Source organism: Molothrus ater, chromosome 4 (assembly GCF_012460135.2).
Source record: "Molothrus ater isolate BHLD 08-10-18 breed brown headed cowbird chromosome 4, BPBGC_Mater_1.1, whole genome shotgun sequence".
Lineage (NCBI taxonomy): Eukaryota > Metazoa > Chordata > Aves > Passeriformes > Icteridae > Molothrus > Molothrus ater.
The window spans coordinates 62081424-62097099 of record NC_050481.2 but is presented as its reverse complement, the minus strand read 5'-3'; the positions used below and the strand labels follow the sequence as shown (position 1 = coordinate 62097099).

The 15676-nt window shown below is 37.5% G+C and overlaps 1 protein-coding gene across 3 annotated transcripts in view; it reads left to right on the top strand.

Annotated features, from left to right (window-relative positions):
* The window catches only part of ACOX3 (acyl-CoA oxidase 3, pristanoyl), a 31888-nt gene that overhangs the window by 7829 nt on the left and 8383 nt on the right, over window positions 1-15676 (top strand). For all 3 annotated transcript variants that reach the window (XM_036382122.2, XM_036382121.1, XM_036382123.2), the window contains 6 exons: window positions 9390-9486; window positions 9888-10070; window positions 11356-11478; window positions 13092-13212; window positions 13672-13791; window positions 14777-14890. In XM_036382122.2, the coding sequence (XP_036238015.1) occupies window positions 9390-9486; window positions 9888-10070; window positions 11356-11478; window positions 13092-13212; window positions 13672-13791; window positions 14777-14890 (758 nt within the window). The remainder of the gene's footprint in view (window positions 1-9389; window positions 9487-9887; window positions 10071-11355; window positions 11479-13091; window positions 13213-13671; window positions 13792-14776; window positions 14891-15676) is intronic.

The window sequence follows — 15676 nt, the reverse complement described above, 5'->3', positions numbered from 1 at the left end:
ATTCTGTGAATATCCCCAGGTAGTCTTGCAGTTACAGACTCTTCAACAATAATAATGGAAAAAAATCTAGTAAGTTCTGAGTAAAGAGCTTTATCAGCTTCTGCACACATCTGGATGTAAGACTTTAATTATTTTTTCTGTTGATTTCCAGCCCACAAGAAGGCTAATGGTGGTCCCCAGACAAGGTTTATTTTCAGTAAAGATTAAGATAAATGAGACCAAAGAGAGAAACTATGTCTCTTGTTTAAACCATGGGATTTCTAGACTGCAGCCAACAAAGCGAATGCTAGTTATTTTCTTCTGTATTGTGTGTGTACAGTTGAAATAAAAACATACCTGGCTCCATTTCTTAGTCATGGACTCCAAGGGCCTTTCTGTGTCTACTTTAATAACACCCAAAAGGTGTTTGATGGGGAGGAGATACAGTGAGAAAACAAAGGTATATTTCTGCATTAAAACAGTCATTATGTAAAAGTTATTTAAACTGTTAGATTAGTTACATAGCTTTGTATAAAGACATAAACTTTAAATGGTAAAGAAAGGTTTCACTTCCTTATGCCTCAAATTTATTTCTTTCTGTTGATTCAGTTTGTTACAGATTTATGTATTGTCCTTCAAAACAGATCATTGCAGTAAACACAGTATAGACATCTGAAAGTATCCTGGTTTCAAATATTATGGCAGTGACTGTCTTTCCAGAATGTTGTAGGAATTTTATGGTTATTTGGCTCATTATCATTGATTCTCTGTTTCCTGAAGACACGGAAGAAATAAATTTTAAAAACCTGAAACAACCCAAAATTAATTTGTAGAGGAAAACTGTAAGAAAGACTTGGAAAAGAGGGCTGTTTAAGGTGTGGTGGGTGGTTTTTTTCTGCTTCTGCATTACAGACTAGTAGCCACCAGATGGCACAGCAGCATGGGCCTGAGTAATCTAAATGTTATTCAACCTCATATTTCTACAGAAGTATTTAAATTCTGCTGTTCATTCTTATATTGCAATATGGATTTATGTGCAACACGGGAATGAAGAGTATGCTTGTTATGTGACTTTAAATGTACATAATTTTAAATCCTTTTCTCCATTATCTACCAGAATAAAATAGAGTATTTATTCAAATACAGGTAACAACTGAATAATTTGAAATTATAATCCATAAAATACTCCTTAAGTGAGATAACAGTGACTTCCTATCTTAATGTCAGATGAAGCCCCTTATCTTAGTTGACATCATATGTCATTTAAAGCAGTCATAGGGCATTCCTGTTTACTTGTATATGTTGTTTTAAGAAAATTATTAGTTCAAACAGTAGTGCCCAAAGAACCCCAATCATGGATATAGATCTCTTAAATATGCATTAAGATAGTCCCCGCATTAGAAACCTTAAGACAGCACTTGTAGATTAAGAAAGAAGTATGAGGGAGCCCAAGCTTACCCATAGATACCCCTCATTTAGCTAAAAACTCCAGGGCCCTGTGTTCCTAAACTACTTTAGCTGCTTTGTTTTTTGGAGAGGTCTAAGACTGCAGGCAGGCCAACATTGTTGTCAAGAACCAGGGAACCAAGTTTTGTTCTGCAACTTTCCTGTTCACACTGAGATGTCAGAAGTGTCAGGGCTTGGAGATGTCAGCTCTCAGAGGTACCTGAAGGTCTGGATGGGGACTGGAGAGGAAGTTCTGCATTTGTGTGCAGAGACAACAAGCCATGCCATTCTAGAAAATGGACTCTTGGTTGCATGATCTGCAAAATGCCAGGATCCACAGGGAGATAATTCACCACATACACCTTGTCAAGGTGTTCTCCTTGGCTGTTTAGCAATCTTACATCCTCATTTGTCTCAGAGAAAGCCTGGGCTTGTGTTAGTCTCCACTACAATGCACTGCCTGGTTATTTTGAATGTGTCTGTGAAGTCTGGTCCAGCTACCATGAGCACTTAGTAAATCAGGTCTATTTCCATGTAGTTACACTCAGGATATGTGGTCACAGTGGGGATCAGAGTCTGACATCTCTGACAGATGTTTGCTTTTGTTCCTGTGCTTCAAGAAATTTACTCCAATAATTTTCAATATGGATACAGAGAGTTAAGTTCCTGAACACTAATGAAGGTCATGGGGAAGAAATTCCAGAGCCTCCTTAGAAAATGCAATTGATTTATGCTATGTAAGAAAACAGAGTAGTTGATTGTAGTTGTCCATTCTGGCTTTGAAAAACAATTATTCTCTTGGGTTGTTTGGCTGAAAGCTGGTTTCCTGCTGATGCAGAGTATAATTTTTTTTAGTAAGAGAAAGAATATCAGAAATAATGTGGGAATTTTTGCAGTGTGAATCCATTTCTAAAATTATCTTTCCAAGTAATTCTCATAGTTTCATAATGTGAATGTCCAAAAATCACATGGTGTTTGCAGGTCTTTGTAACTTTAGCTGCCCTGACAACAAAAAAAAGACAAAATCACTGTAAAAAATTTTAAAATATTTTTCTTTCTCTAGGAAATTTACAATAATTTGTGTAATCGATACATAAAGGGGTAAAAATAGAACTCTATTTTTTCTTATGGAGAGTTTAAACTGGGTTTGTGTTTTGTTACCAAAGTTAAATCAGACTGCCACCAGGGGATGCAAATGCTTCAGTCTTTGTTTTATAATATTAAAATGTCCACCTGTTGCTAGTGCTCTGGCAGTCTTTGAAATATGCTGCTCACTGAGGACCCAAAATGGTAGTAGCTGAGGGGAAAAAAAAACTACTGAAAAGATCCCTGAGTATTTGGGATTTCAGGGGCTTTTCAGTAAAGTGCGTGGCAGGTATAAGGAGTGGAGGGGTGGCACACACATAAAACAAGAGCTGGGCTATGTGTTGATGTGCATTTCTGTTTCCTTCCTTTGGTGTGGGGTTTTTTTTGTTGGTGGGGGGTTTTTTTTGGGGGGCAGGGTGGCGGAGGATGTACCTTAGCTACTGAAACATTGCCCAGATTGCCCATTACCGCAGTGCACATCAGTAAATGATTGACACTGAATTGGTGGTGAACCATTTTCATGTCCAGTTGTAAGAAGCAGCAAATTTCTGCTTTCCCCTTTGCAGAGATGGAAACGATGCCCAACTGTATCTGCATGGGGAAGAGTGAAAATCAGCTATAATTGTATTTCTGAAGGAGTGCTTACCATGCCTCTCTTTGTAAAACATGTTCTGAGCTCCATTCAGCTGTGTCCACTGATAACATGTAGCAGTTTGTTAAGCAGATAAAACCCTTTGTAAGGGAAGAACTAGAGAAACGAAATTGTCATTTTACCTTAAGCCTTTGTAGGGGAGGAAAGGGTCTTTCTAGAGGAAGAATTGTTAGCTGGATCTGATGATAATTGTGGGCTTGGGAAAACTGGTGGGGTTTATTAGCTGTTTAACAGCCTTTCATGTACAATTAAAATGTAGCAAATCTTTGCACACATACAACACACTAAGATGTTCAGCATGTTCTCTAGCAATCAATGAGGCCAGATTCAGTGTTCTGGATACTGAATACAAAACAACGCCCAAGAAGAAATGAGTAAAGGGGATTTATTTGATAGAAAAGCAATGAATTGCGTAAAAGGATCCTTCTGGAAAGAGATGGCTCAGAAAGCCCTCCCTATAATTCCTTATATATTGACAAAGATGGGATATATTCACATGACTTCCAAACCTTTACAAATTGCATTAAAATGGTTAATTCATACTTTGTTTCTTCATTAGTACTTCAGCATCACTGCCAATAATACATTATGATGCTGCTATTGCTAGTTTAAGGACAGAACAATCAGTCCTTTTTGTCTTCTACTATTTATCCTCTTAATGCCCATTTAGATTTTGCAACTGTTGCAGTTATTTCACCAGGAAGATAGGAGCTATAATACATGATTGAAGCCTAAATAGTCTTTGGAACTTCATCTTTCAATCTGAAACAGTAGTTCAGTGGAGATAATATCCATAATCAGCTTCTTTGGTTATTTGCTTCTTCTTCCACACTGCCTTTTTCTTTCTGCTGTGATGAACATTTATGTAGCTGTAGGGGAACTGGAACTGCATGAAAGCTCATGGAAAAAAACCCTACCAATTTTTGTAGTCTTCAGTCAGATAATTTGCCAGGTCTGGTTCACTGCAAGGCCTTAGGAGTGTCTGTTTCAGTACAGGAAAAAGAACAGAGATATAAGAAATTAAGTCTAAAAATGAGTCATTCTTCCCAAATAAACAAGCTTGAGCTTGTTTAATATTTTTTATTGACTTACAGCCTCGGACCTAAGTATCAAACAGTTGTGATAGCGATAGCAATGAAGTGGCTAGAGATGAAAAAAGAATGTTAAAATGCTTGTGCTTGTATTTACATTATCTGAATACACCATGAACACTTTAGTTCTTGTGAAAAGTGCCACTTCCACAGTTAAAACTAGGTATTTTGCAAACATGTCTTGCATGTTTACAGTTTAAGTTAAAGCTGTGCTTTTTGCAGCAGAATCATTGACATTTCCCTGCTTTGCCCCCCTCATGTAGTTTCTGCAGTCAGGGTTGGACACTATGTGGGTACATACAGTGTTACTAGGCTGTGGTCACATTGCTGCAGAGTGCTGCCTTATTCCCTCATTTTTGTCATGTTCATGTGCCTCAAGATTCTACAGCAATAGCTACTTCACACTGAAAGGCACTTGATGTGGGTGAAAATGGGGAAAGGTAGACTAATCTGTCACACATTTGTTCTTTGATGCACAGAAATACAGCCTCACATCTGCAGTGAACTTCAACCGGCCATTTTTGTTCCTTAGCAGGGCTCTCTCAGCTCTTGACAGCTGCAGGAGTCTGCTCATCCATTGCTCCTCACAACACGAGCACTTGGACTGTAAGAACTTTAGTGTGAGTGAGTCTTTGTGTGCCTGTGATGTCCATTAGGTTAGGATTAGGGGGGCTATATACTATGTTGTTTTATCATTGTTATTGAGCATTACTGTACAGGGCTGCATTCTTACATTACAGCCTTGATTGTAGAAAATAAAACTAAAATACTGCCACACAATTTCACTGTAAGAGTAACTCTTCTCAGCTCTAACCTTTCTGTGAGCATCAGTCTAGAATATGTGGCAGTTTTCTTTCCTTCTGCAAGTTTTTCATCAAACCTCTGAAATGTTATTCTTCCCAAGGTTTAATGTATCCCATAAACAGCCCTGATATTAATTGACTCACAGCCTTCCAATACAATTCACCTGGTTTCTGTTTCTGGCTGGAAGTCTGGCAGTAGAGATGATTGCACCATCTCTAAGGTAGTCAGTAACAAAAGCTGGCAGAAAAGGATTTTAGTGAGTCTGAAGTTCACCAAAGCGTGTTTGAGCTATTTGTACTATAGGTAACAGTTTATTACTTTAGTACTGGCAAAAGGAGCTTGTAGCTTTTCCAGCTGCTCCTCTTTTATCAGCATTGCTGCACACCAGATGAATTACTATTGCGTGATTTAAAGTCAGTGAGATTAACTTAGTTTGAAATGTTCCCTAAACTACTGGCCAAGGCACCCAAACAAGAATGCTGCTATTGGAATGGCACTTTCCTCTGCTCAGCTGCTCTTGGTAGAAATCTATGTGACACAGGTTTTTTTTATCTGTGGTAAAAAATGTGTCTACAGGATGCAAAATTGCACATTGCTGTAGAGGCCTGTGATATCTATTGAAAGTGACAGCTGTCTGTCTGTCTTGCTGAGAGGCCCTAATCTCAGTCACGCTATCTGCTGTGCTGAAGAGGCCCCAAGTAGGGCAGCTCTTAAACCTCTGGTCTTGTCATCACTGTGTGAAATTTAGACATTTTCCAAGCTTGCTGGTACATGATATCCCCATGACTGTGTATACAGTTCCATTATTGTAAGATATTTCTTCAATTCTTTTAGGAGATTTTTCCCCTAAATGCGTTGACAGATGTGGGCCAAGTCCATGCTTTCTAGGCTAATAACCATTAAAAATGTGATCATTGACTTCATTAAATCTCACTATTTATTTTTAATATGTTCCAATATCAAGTTCCAATTGGCCAGTATGTCTAACAATTCCCAATAGCAAAGTTCTTGGGGAAGGAGCATAACAGCAGTTGGCAGCAATCTCACAAGGTCACTTAACCCACCAGTCCTGTGAGGTTCTGCCTTTATTTTCAACACTTGCATTTATAGGCAAAATATCTTATTCCTTTACACATGGAAATTTTCTGTTGAATTTTTAATTGTTAGTTCTGCTCCTCTGCTTTGCTTCTTAAAGTCTTTGCCATCTGATATGCATGTCCACATATCTTTATATAATATTTCTGTAATGGAGAATATCAAGGGAAAAAATCTAAACTTTAAAAACCCATTACTTGAATTCATTTTGATTTTAAGAAAATAGGCTACCATATAATGAGAGGAAATTCAATATTCTGGTTCACTAGCTGTGAGTGAAGTTATTAAAGAAGGGTGTGCTTGTACTTTTCAATCATAATAATTTTAGGTCATCTTTTATGTGGTACAGAATTAGCTTCCTTATATGTGTGTCAGACAGATTATAATAAAACTTTCTTGAAGGTTTTTCACTCTTTCCAACAGAAGACTTCCCTTAGATTTAACTGTTTGGGATTGTATTACAGCAAGTGAAAGTGGATAAAATTGTTTAGGTCATTTTGGGAGCTGTTTTGTTTAGCACACATCTATCACGTTTGTTATGAGTAGGCTTGGAATTCCTGAAAGTAGGCAATTGGTATATAGGTTTATAAAGTAGTAGTATATAAAAAGCTTTCAATTTGCTTTTTATGAACACTTGAGTCTCAAGCACAGGTCAATAGAAAAAATTTCTACAACTGCACAACTTAGCTCAGTGAGTTGAACTAATCACTACAGTGTAAAACACAACACATAACAGAAGATAATTTGCCATTTTATTAATTGTCATTGTCTCCCAGGTAACAAATGACAGAACCAAAGGAAGTGTCCTCAAGTGGTACCAGGAGAGGTTTAGGTTAGATACTGGGCAAAATTTCTTCACTGAATTAGTGTTAAGACATTGAGACAGGCTGCCCAGGGAAAAGGGGTGGAATCATCATCCCTGGAAGTGTTCAGAAGATGTGTGGATGTCACACTTGGGGATGTGGTTTAGTGGTGAGCATGGTGCTGCTGGGGTAATGGTTGGACTCTGATGTTGGAGGTGTTTTCCAGCCTAATGATTCTGTGAATGCTGCCATGAAATCTTAACCATTCATCACATAGGAGGCTAAGCATGTTCCAGATAGGTATTTGCAGAGAGAAAGCCTAAGAACTGAAGCCCTTTAAAATATGGTCTAATATGTGCCCCAAAAATTGTACCATCTCTTAGAGTTAGGTCAACTCTTCCTTTAGTGTGGCTTATAATTGCAGTTTTTATCACCCATTCAATAGCTCTTTAAAATAACGTTTCATTGCTTCCTTCCATGCATCCTTCCTTCTTGGGAGGGATCCTTATAAACATCCATGGAGCTGTCTTACTTTCATCACTCTGATTTTTAAAATTCTCATTTGACTTAATGGCTTGTAAAAAATGATGAGCTGCTGGTGTGCTGTGACTGTCAGGCATCCTGTCAGGAAAATATTCTTCAGTAATTAGTGTCTGCTTCACTGTTTGAACATAGTTGTAGCTTCCTACCTTATGCTTGCATTTTAAGATCCTAGGAGGAAGCACCTTCTTGGAATTCTGTGGGTGGACAGCAACTGTGAAAAATGAGTATAAACTAGAAACCTAAACCTTGCCACATACACACTTCTGTAATTAAGGTAATGAGTAATAATAATTTAAAAGCTCAAGTTCTTTCTAAGGTGCATGCTATTGCTTAAAAATATTGGTTGTTATACAATTTTAGTTGTGATTCTTTTTGGGATATAGGGAGCAGAGAATGTGAATTTAGCCAAAAGATCTTTCTAGAAAGATATTTTGTAGTTTCAGTGATATGAAAAAAATATTAACGTAGATGGAAATCAGACTTTTGGAAAATCTGAATTTGCTTCTATTACTAAGTAGTGTAGTCTCACTGAAATTGGCATTTAACAAAGCACTTGTTGGAGTTGTTAAGGCAGCTGGTTCTTGGTTAGGATAGCATGCCTTTCTCCGTGTCTAAGTCTGAAAATTCTGTGTATCTCTAAGGCTGAATAAATTCAGTATTCAGATATGTTTCCTTGGAAACAACTCATAATTTAAAAGCACATGCAGCAATGCAGCCCTTATGTAATTTATTAATGTGAAAGACCTAGCTCTCGTGAGCCATATTAAATAGATCAGCCTTTATTGGCAGGAAAAAGGAATTTTCTTTGATTACAAATACAGCTTTTCAAGTGCTATTAGATAGTGAGATATTCATGAGTGGGGTTGATACTGCTGCTGTTGTGCCAAATTGTGTTGCCCATTTGGGTGAAACAATTAAATCACTTTCTTCCTGAACTGTATGAATACTCAGGACATTCTATTTACCTTAAGAACTTCCATCTTTATTGCTGCTAGAGTGCTGCAATTTAGAAGGGGTTATGCTGCTCTTCCTTTTCTAAGAATCCACATTTCAGGGAATAGAATTCCTAATTTGAGTTTAAACAAAGGAAAAATTTCCTTTCAGTTCCTTCTCAGGGCACTATTTCAGCTATGTCCTTATTTCTATTGCAGTACAATGAGTGATCCTCACAGGTCTATATTTTAGACTCATAAAAATATATAGTGTCTCTATTCCAAAGCAGTCTCCAGACTGGAATAAACAACACCTCAGTTAAGAATACAGTTCTGCAGAGTTGTTTGAGGCAGGGAATTATTTGGAATGAGAATGGCCCAGTCCTGTTCTAGGTGGCAGAAGGAAGTTGTTCATCTTCCCAAGCCTTTTAACTGCTGAGGTTCCAACCTAGCCAACCTAAGTCATGCAGCCTGAGAATGCAGTTCAGCTTTCTGAGGTGTCAGTGAAAGTACCTGTCAAACTGCCTGTGTACAAGGTCTCTATTAAGTAAATTCACTTGTCTCTTCCCTCAACCAGAATACATTACTTATCCTTCCATTCTTTTTTACTTCTTTCCTTATAAAGCTGCTAAAATGGTCTCCTAGAGTCAATTAAGTAGTTCTTTTGGCTTTGTAAACATCATCTTTTTGAAACAAAAAACCAAAAATCAGAAGAGTTATAACAAATAATTTCTCTTCTTGAATTTATTGTACTGCTCTGAGTCTGAAAGTCTTTGTTGTCCCAGGCATACTTCCCTAAAATTGCCTACTTGGCCTGATGGGCTCTGTTTTCAGTTCACTGACATGCCTGAGATAATTCTGCAATCCCTTCTTTCTTGTGACCTTTTTTTTCTGTAATATGAACACCTCAGACTATGAAGACATAGATTTTATACTGTTTGTGTATTTTTTTAAACAGATTTGCCATGTTCCATAATGTCAGGATACCAAAAGAAAACATACTGAATGTAGCTGGAGATGTCACAGCAGAGGGGAAGTACTCAAGTTCTATCAAGGTATGAAACAAGATCTTGTTTCATTAAATATACAAAGGTATAAGTAGGTTGAGAGACAGAGCAACGGGCCTCTTATGTCAGGAAGTACTGGATACCTGAACTTAAGAAGGCTGTTGGCAATTTCACATGAGGTATGAATGTTGGTTTTTTAATTGCCTTTCAGAGATGTCTCAACTCACCTTGCTGACTCTACTGAACTTTGTATTTTTTGCATGACCCCACTTGTCCCAAAGAGTTTAGAGTTTGACACTATTCTGAGTCTCACCTGAACGCCTCATCTGAATGAGTCAAGAGACAAAATTGACAAAGTTGCTTCTTCTCATGCTACCAAGTTGCATCTTTGTGGGGGGTAAAATGAAATGTTAGCCTCAGCATTCATTCTGTGCTTTCTATTCATTCAGGAGGTTAAAGAACGTTTCAGTGCAGCTCTGGGATCCTTGTCCAGTGGCAGAATTATGATCACAGGACTTTCCACAACCAACTTAAAGCTTGCCTTGGCGATAGCCATTCGCTTCTCAGCAGCTCGCTGTCAGTTTGGACCCACTGAGGATGAAGAAATACCTGTCCTTGAGTACCAAACACAGGTAAATACTTTGGAATTCAATCTACAGATTTCTATATAGTGAAACTCACATTCAGAGCTACTGTAGGTCACAGTGAAATTAAAGTTGTCTATGTCACCTGAAGTATCATTCTAGTACAGCTGTGGGGGTTCATTCCAACTCAAAACATTCTCCTGGCATGACCAGGCTTTTAGAACGAGTTCTGGAAGAGCAAAACAAAAAAAAAATTCATGTTTCTCTGAAGTAGCTGGAAGCATTTGTCTTTTAAAATAGTAACCTTGTAAGAGAAAGGCTGTCTTACATACACATGCAAAAGCACTGCAGATGTAGAAAGTAGTGTTTGTTTCAAAATATCAGTGCTTCTTTTGTTGCTATGCTGTTTCTCATTTGTAGCCTGTATGCTTTAAAAGTACAGAACTCAATGACATTCATTGTGGAAAATTCTCAAGCTAATAGTGATTTAAGAGGATTTATAACCAAGGTTTACCTGCAGTTGATGCTGATGAGAAACACTTTTTGCTCTGAAAAAAATGAAAAAACTGTATGTAGAATAACTGGGAAAAGGGGAAAACTCAGATCTGCTGAATGACAGAGGTTATTATATAATAAGTGCTGAAAACAAACCTGCCCAGTTGGTCCTTGCAGTGTGGGTGCCTTTTTCCAAGTTGACACTTACCTTGCAATGCTGAAAGATTTGAAAGATTTCTTGAGTTTCTGCAAACTGCTGGAAGGTGCCTTCCTTCCACCATTTCTGAACAAGCCAGGGTGTGCTTTCCACTATTCTTTGAGTCTCTCAGTTTTTCCCAGTTTTGGCTTGTTCTGTGGGTTCTCCTTGCTGAAACTCTCATTCCCTTCTTCCTTTACCACAAAGACTTTCAAGCACTTTTTCTTTTCCTTTGTGAGCCCCATGAAATGGTTACAACCTCTGTATGTTTGTACTGAGGAAACTTATGAATCGTGACTGACCCTGGCATGCCAGACATTTTATAAACACATGGCAAAAATATGTCTTTGGTCCCCAAAGCTTCAGTGAACTTTTTCCCAGGTTTAAAAGAATGCTTATCACAAATTCATGAAATGTGAGAACTAAAACAATATAACCATAACTTGTATAAAGAGAACAATAACCACCTATGACATAATTAAATGTAATTAAATTATATTATAGGTGGTTATTGTTCTCTTCTCCATTAAGCAGATTTCCATTTAGAACACAGTAAACATTACGAGTTGGTTCAATATAATAACTATTAAAAACATATATCAATTTGTAATCAAATCAATTTAATTCTTTTTTTTTTTCCAGCAATGGCGTCTTTTACCTTATCTGGCTGCTGCATATGCCTTAGATTATTTCTCAAAGTCCCTGTTTGGGAACTTTGTAGAGTTTTTTGCAGGTGTTTTGACAAAGGACAGGAGTCAGAGACAGGTGAGATGTTTACATATTTCCTCTTCACTGAGTTCTTACTATAATAATCTGGGAACTGTTAAATGGAAGACCAATTTAGAAGTCTTATGCTTTCTTATGATCAGGAATGATAGAGCAACGTGTCAGAAATATGGGGCATTCAAAGTACTGATTGAAGTTGCATTAGAAAAGCATTCAGATTAGTTTTGATGGAGTGATTAACATTTTATTGATTTCTGTGGGATTGAAGGTTGTGTTCTCTTGCAGAACTTTTTATCATAAATATATTATGATGTTGTAAATTCAGCTTATGACTGTTGTAAATGATTATACGGGGAGCATATATCAAAGATTTTCTGAAAATATCTTAATTCCTGCACAGACTCTCTGAGTCTGACTTGAGTTTGAAATTCAAATTCATGCATTAAAATAAATATTTTTAATGAAAAAAGTTGACTTCTGAGCCTTAGTACTGAATTTTTCATCCACAGTCAGCCCACTGGAAGTCATCCCTTTACAGAGGAAAGTGTTTAATCTATGAGTCTCTGTGCAAGGATTGATTCTTATCAAATTAACTGCAGTATTGTGTTTTTACAGCATATAAATTTTATATATTTTTATAATTTTTGGCAATAAAACATTTTAAGGCCTACGTACTGCTGTGTATTGCTCAGGTCTTTCTTAAGTCCTCAAGCTTTTTTCGGCTAAAGCTCACTAAATAATTTGTACTAATGGTAGAGTATTTTAATTTCTCCTCTTTGCACAAAACACAGAAGAATCTATTTGATTCAGGTTTGATATCAGGTTTTTACCTGATACTTAATCTCTGGATGTCTGCAGTGCAGTCACTAATCTTAGGGGAAACAATGGCTATGAGGAAAAAGTCATGATAGGAAAGAATCTTGCTGTTAAAATTTTTAAGAATGTAATTCTTATGAATTCCTTTTGTTCTACAGGAGACCTTAAAACAAACAACATCAATCAGGGAGGTGCTCTTAAATAAGCTTTGGTTACATCAAGCCCACATCTCCAAAAACCAGAATTCCAAATGCATTTTCAGAAGAAGGTCAATAGAGTTAGTGTTAATTCAGGCCACTATGATTCTCTGGAGTCTCTGAGGGTGTACATAAAAATTTTCCTCCTCTTTGCAAAACTGTTGATTAAAAGATCCGTGAGAACTGTGTAAGGCAATAAACTTTAAAACTATCCTATTGCTGGCTAGGGAGAGATACTGCTTATGTCACAGAGGGAATAGAAGCTTTTTCTGGACAGGCCACCCTCAACCACCTGCTCTCCATTTTTGGGAGGGAAAGCTTGGCAGGTGGTGAATTAACTCACTCAATGCTGTGCCTGCTGGTACAGCTGAGCTAAGATGCACCCATGTGCCCATTACCTGACACAAATTATTGCTGTCTCATATAGGAAAGTTGGTGCTGAAGGTTCCTCAGTTGTGGCAGGGTTTTTCTGTGGCACCAAAGTGTACACTTTGCACTTACATAGATCTCAGAGACTTTTATGTCTGTATTGCCAGTTATTGTTCATTATAAAGCAGCACGTGTATCTATGGCTTTAGCTGGTCACCAGCTTAATTTCTATGAAAGTTAGTCCTCATTTATAATTTGTTTTTCACAAAGGCTGATCTGGGACGTGAGATTCATGCTTTGTCTGCTGCCAGCAAATCACTGGCATCTTGGACTGCTCAGCAGGCAGCCCAGGAGTGCCGAGAAGCTTGTGGAGGGCATGGTTACCTTGCCAGTAAGTTACAGACACTGCATGCACTGATCAGAAAGAGAATGGTTATTTTGATGTGTTCTTTGTGTTCTGTTGTGCTATGATTTCTAAATTTTAGTAATGTATTTAGAAAGTGTTTTATCCTCATATCCATATTTTTAAATCTTATTTCATACCCGAAGTCTTAAAAAAACCCATACAGGATATGCACCAGTGTTTGGACAGACTGTACAAGTAATTCAGTCTCAGTTTCAAATATAAAGATGCAGATTTTATAGATGAAAATTTCTCTTGCAAGTTTAATGCCACACTTTTGTAAAATCTTTACTGTACAAGGTAATCAGTGAATTTTCAAGTTCATCTGTTTGTAGCAGTAGTTTTAGGTACAGGAATAGACAGCATTTTGTCACAGAATAATTATTTAATCTCTCTTAGCTTCTACTAGTATGTTGCAATACATTAAACTGTGCACTTGTTCTTAAGTGAATCGTCTGGGTGAAATCCGAAATGACAACGATCCAAACTGCACATATGAGGGAGATAACAACGTCCTGCTCCAGCAAACCAGCAACTACTTAATGAGCTGGATGAATTGCATAAGAGGTATGTATTCATTGTGGAACCTTGCTGCACCTAACAGTGTGTAGCTAATGGAATCAGGAGGTAATTTCATACTGAAAGCAATTGACAGTCATTTAATAATTTTGCGGAACATAAGTAATGTGCTTCAGACTCCATCATATGGTGCATTCCCAGTACAGAAATATTTGCTGCAAGAAATATTCTTTCTTCTGTCTTGCAGCAGCTAGCTAGATGTTTTGCCATCCCTAATCAGGTTAAGCCATATCTTACTCCCTGAGAAGTGCAGTTTAGTTCAACTGAATTGCCTCAGCATTGCATCCAGGTCTGAAGAGCTATCTATCTACATGGGCAGATAGTCATGGCCTTTGGTTTTAAACTAGACGATGAGAGATTTAGATTAGATGTTAGGAGGAAATTCTTCTCTGCAAGGGCAATGAGACACTGGCACAGGTTGGCCAGAGAAGTTGTGGATGCCCCATCCCTGGAACTGTTCAAGGCCAGGCTGGATAAGGGTTTGGAGCAATCTGGTCTAGTGTCCTTGTCCAGGATGGGAGGGTTAGAACAAGATGACATTGAAGGTCCCTTCCAGCCCAAACCATTCTATGATTCTGTGACTCTGTATTGGTAAAGTCATCATAAGTCTATTTATTGTACTTGGAACAGTTCATATCACCTGACTTGGTAGCAATATCCATCACCACATCTTGTAGTTCTCTAGATTTTGTTTCAGTTTTCCAGGAAAGAGTTTCACTAGCATCTTACAGAGCTGGAAAACTCAGCAGTTGGAGTTGAATCTTATGGGGAAGAATTACAGGCAGTGATGTCAGGTTTTTCCACACTTGTCTACCAGTCCTCTTTTGGCTGGACTAGGCCATAATAAAATAAGTATTATGGTCTAATTGCATCTGGCCTGTCAAGTGTATGCATGGCTTTGTAATAGGCTTTTAGTTCCAAAAAGTCTGATTTCTTTTCTCATAAATCATTTTTATTTTCTCTGGTATTTCAGATAAAGCTCCTTTTGAATCCCCTTTGGGAACAATAAACTTTTTGCAAGACTACCATCATATTCTTGGCTGGAAATTCACAGCCATTAGTGTTGAAGATTGCATGGACTCCTCAGGTAGGCTTCTGCTGTTATTAGACTGATTCTAGAGCTTTAAATTCCTTTCCAATGGAAAGGATCCAGAGATTTGAGATTCAACCTGTGCTGCTTATTAGATATTTGTCATGTTTGCTGACATTTCTTGTATTACATGCATTTTTATTTACTAAGAACATAGTTTGCATTTCAAAACACATTCAAAATATGCATTTTTGCATTTTTCATATGCAAAAATGAATTTCCCCAAAATTAATTTCTGGAATGGAAGATAGCATCAGGTATTACTTTTTCTCTATTCTTCCCTTAAAATAGCATCTCTGAGTTAGGGTTTTTCACCACTGTATTGCTGTTTTCCAGTTCTAAGGGGATTAATTGCCACTACCTTCTATCACTAAAATAGCTTCTTTTAGAAAACCATACAAGGGATTTACAAGCGTGTTGAAAAGGCATGAATTTCATCTGCTTTTGACTGATGCTTTTTGTTGTATAAAGAAAAATTAGTAATGGTGGAAAAAGAGTTCCCTGTAGTTTTCCTGCTTTACTCTGCTATAATCAAATCAAGTATGACATTAGATGCTGTTCCCATTTGTGTATCACTGAGCCCAGATTGGCCCTTGGACACAAAAGTTAAAAAGAATACCAACATAATGAGAGAGCAACAGCACATGTTCTCTCCTCTCATGCAATACCTACTGAACCAGACCATAGTTTAAAAAATGTCTGAATCTGCTTCTTGATCCATTCTGTTAGAAACTGGACTGTTAATCTAAATGCCTTAATTTAGGCAGCATGTGAACGCTCCCT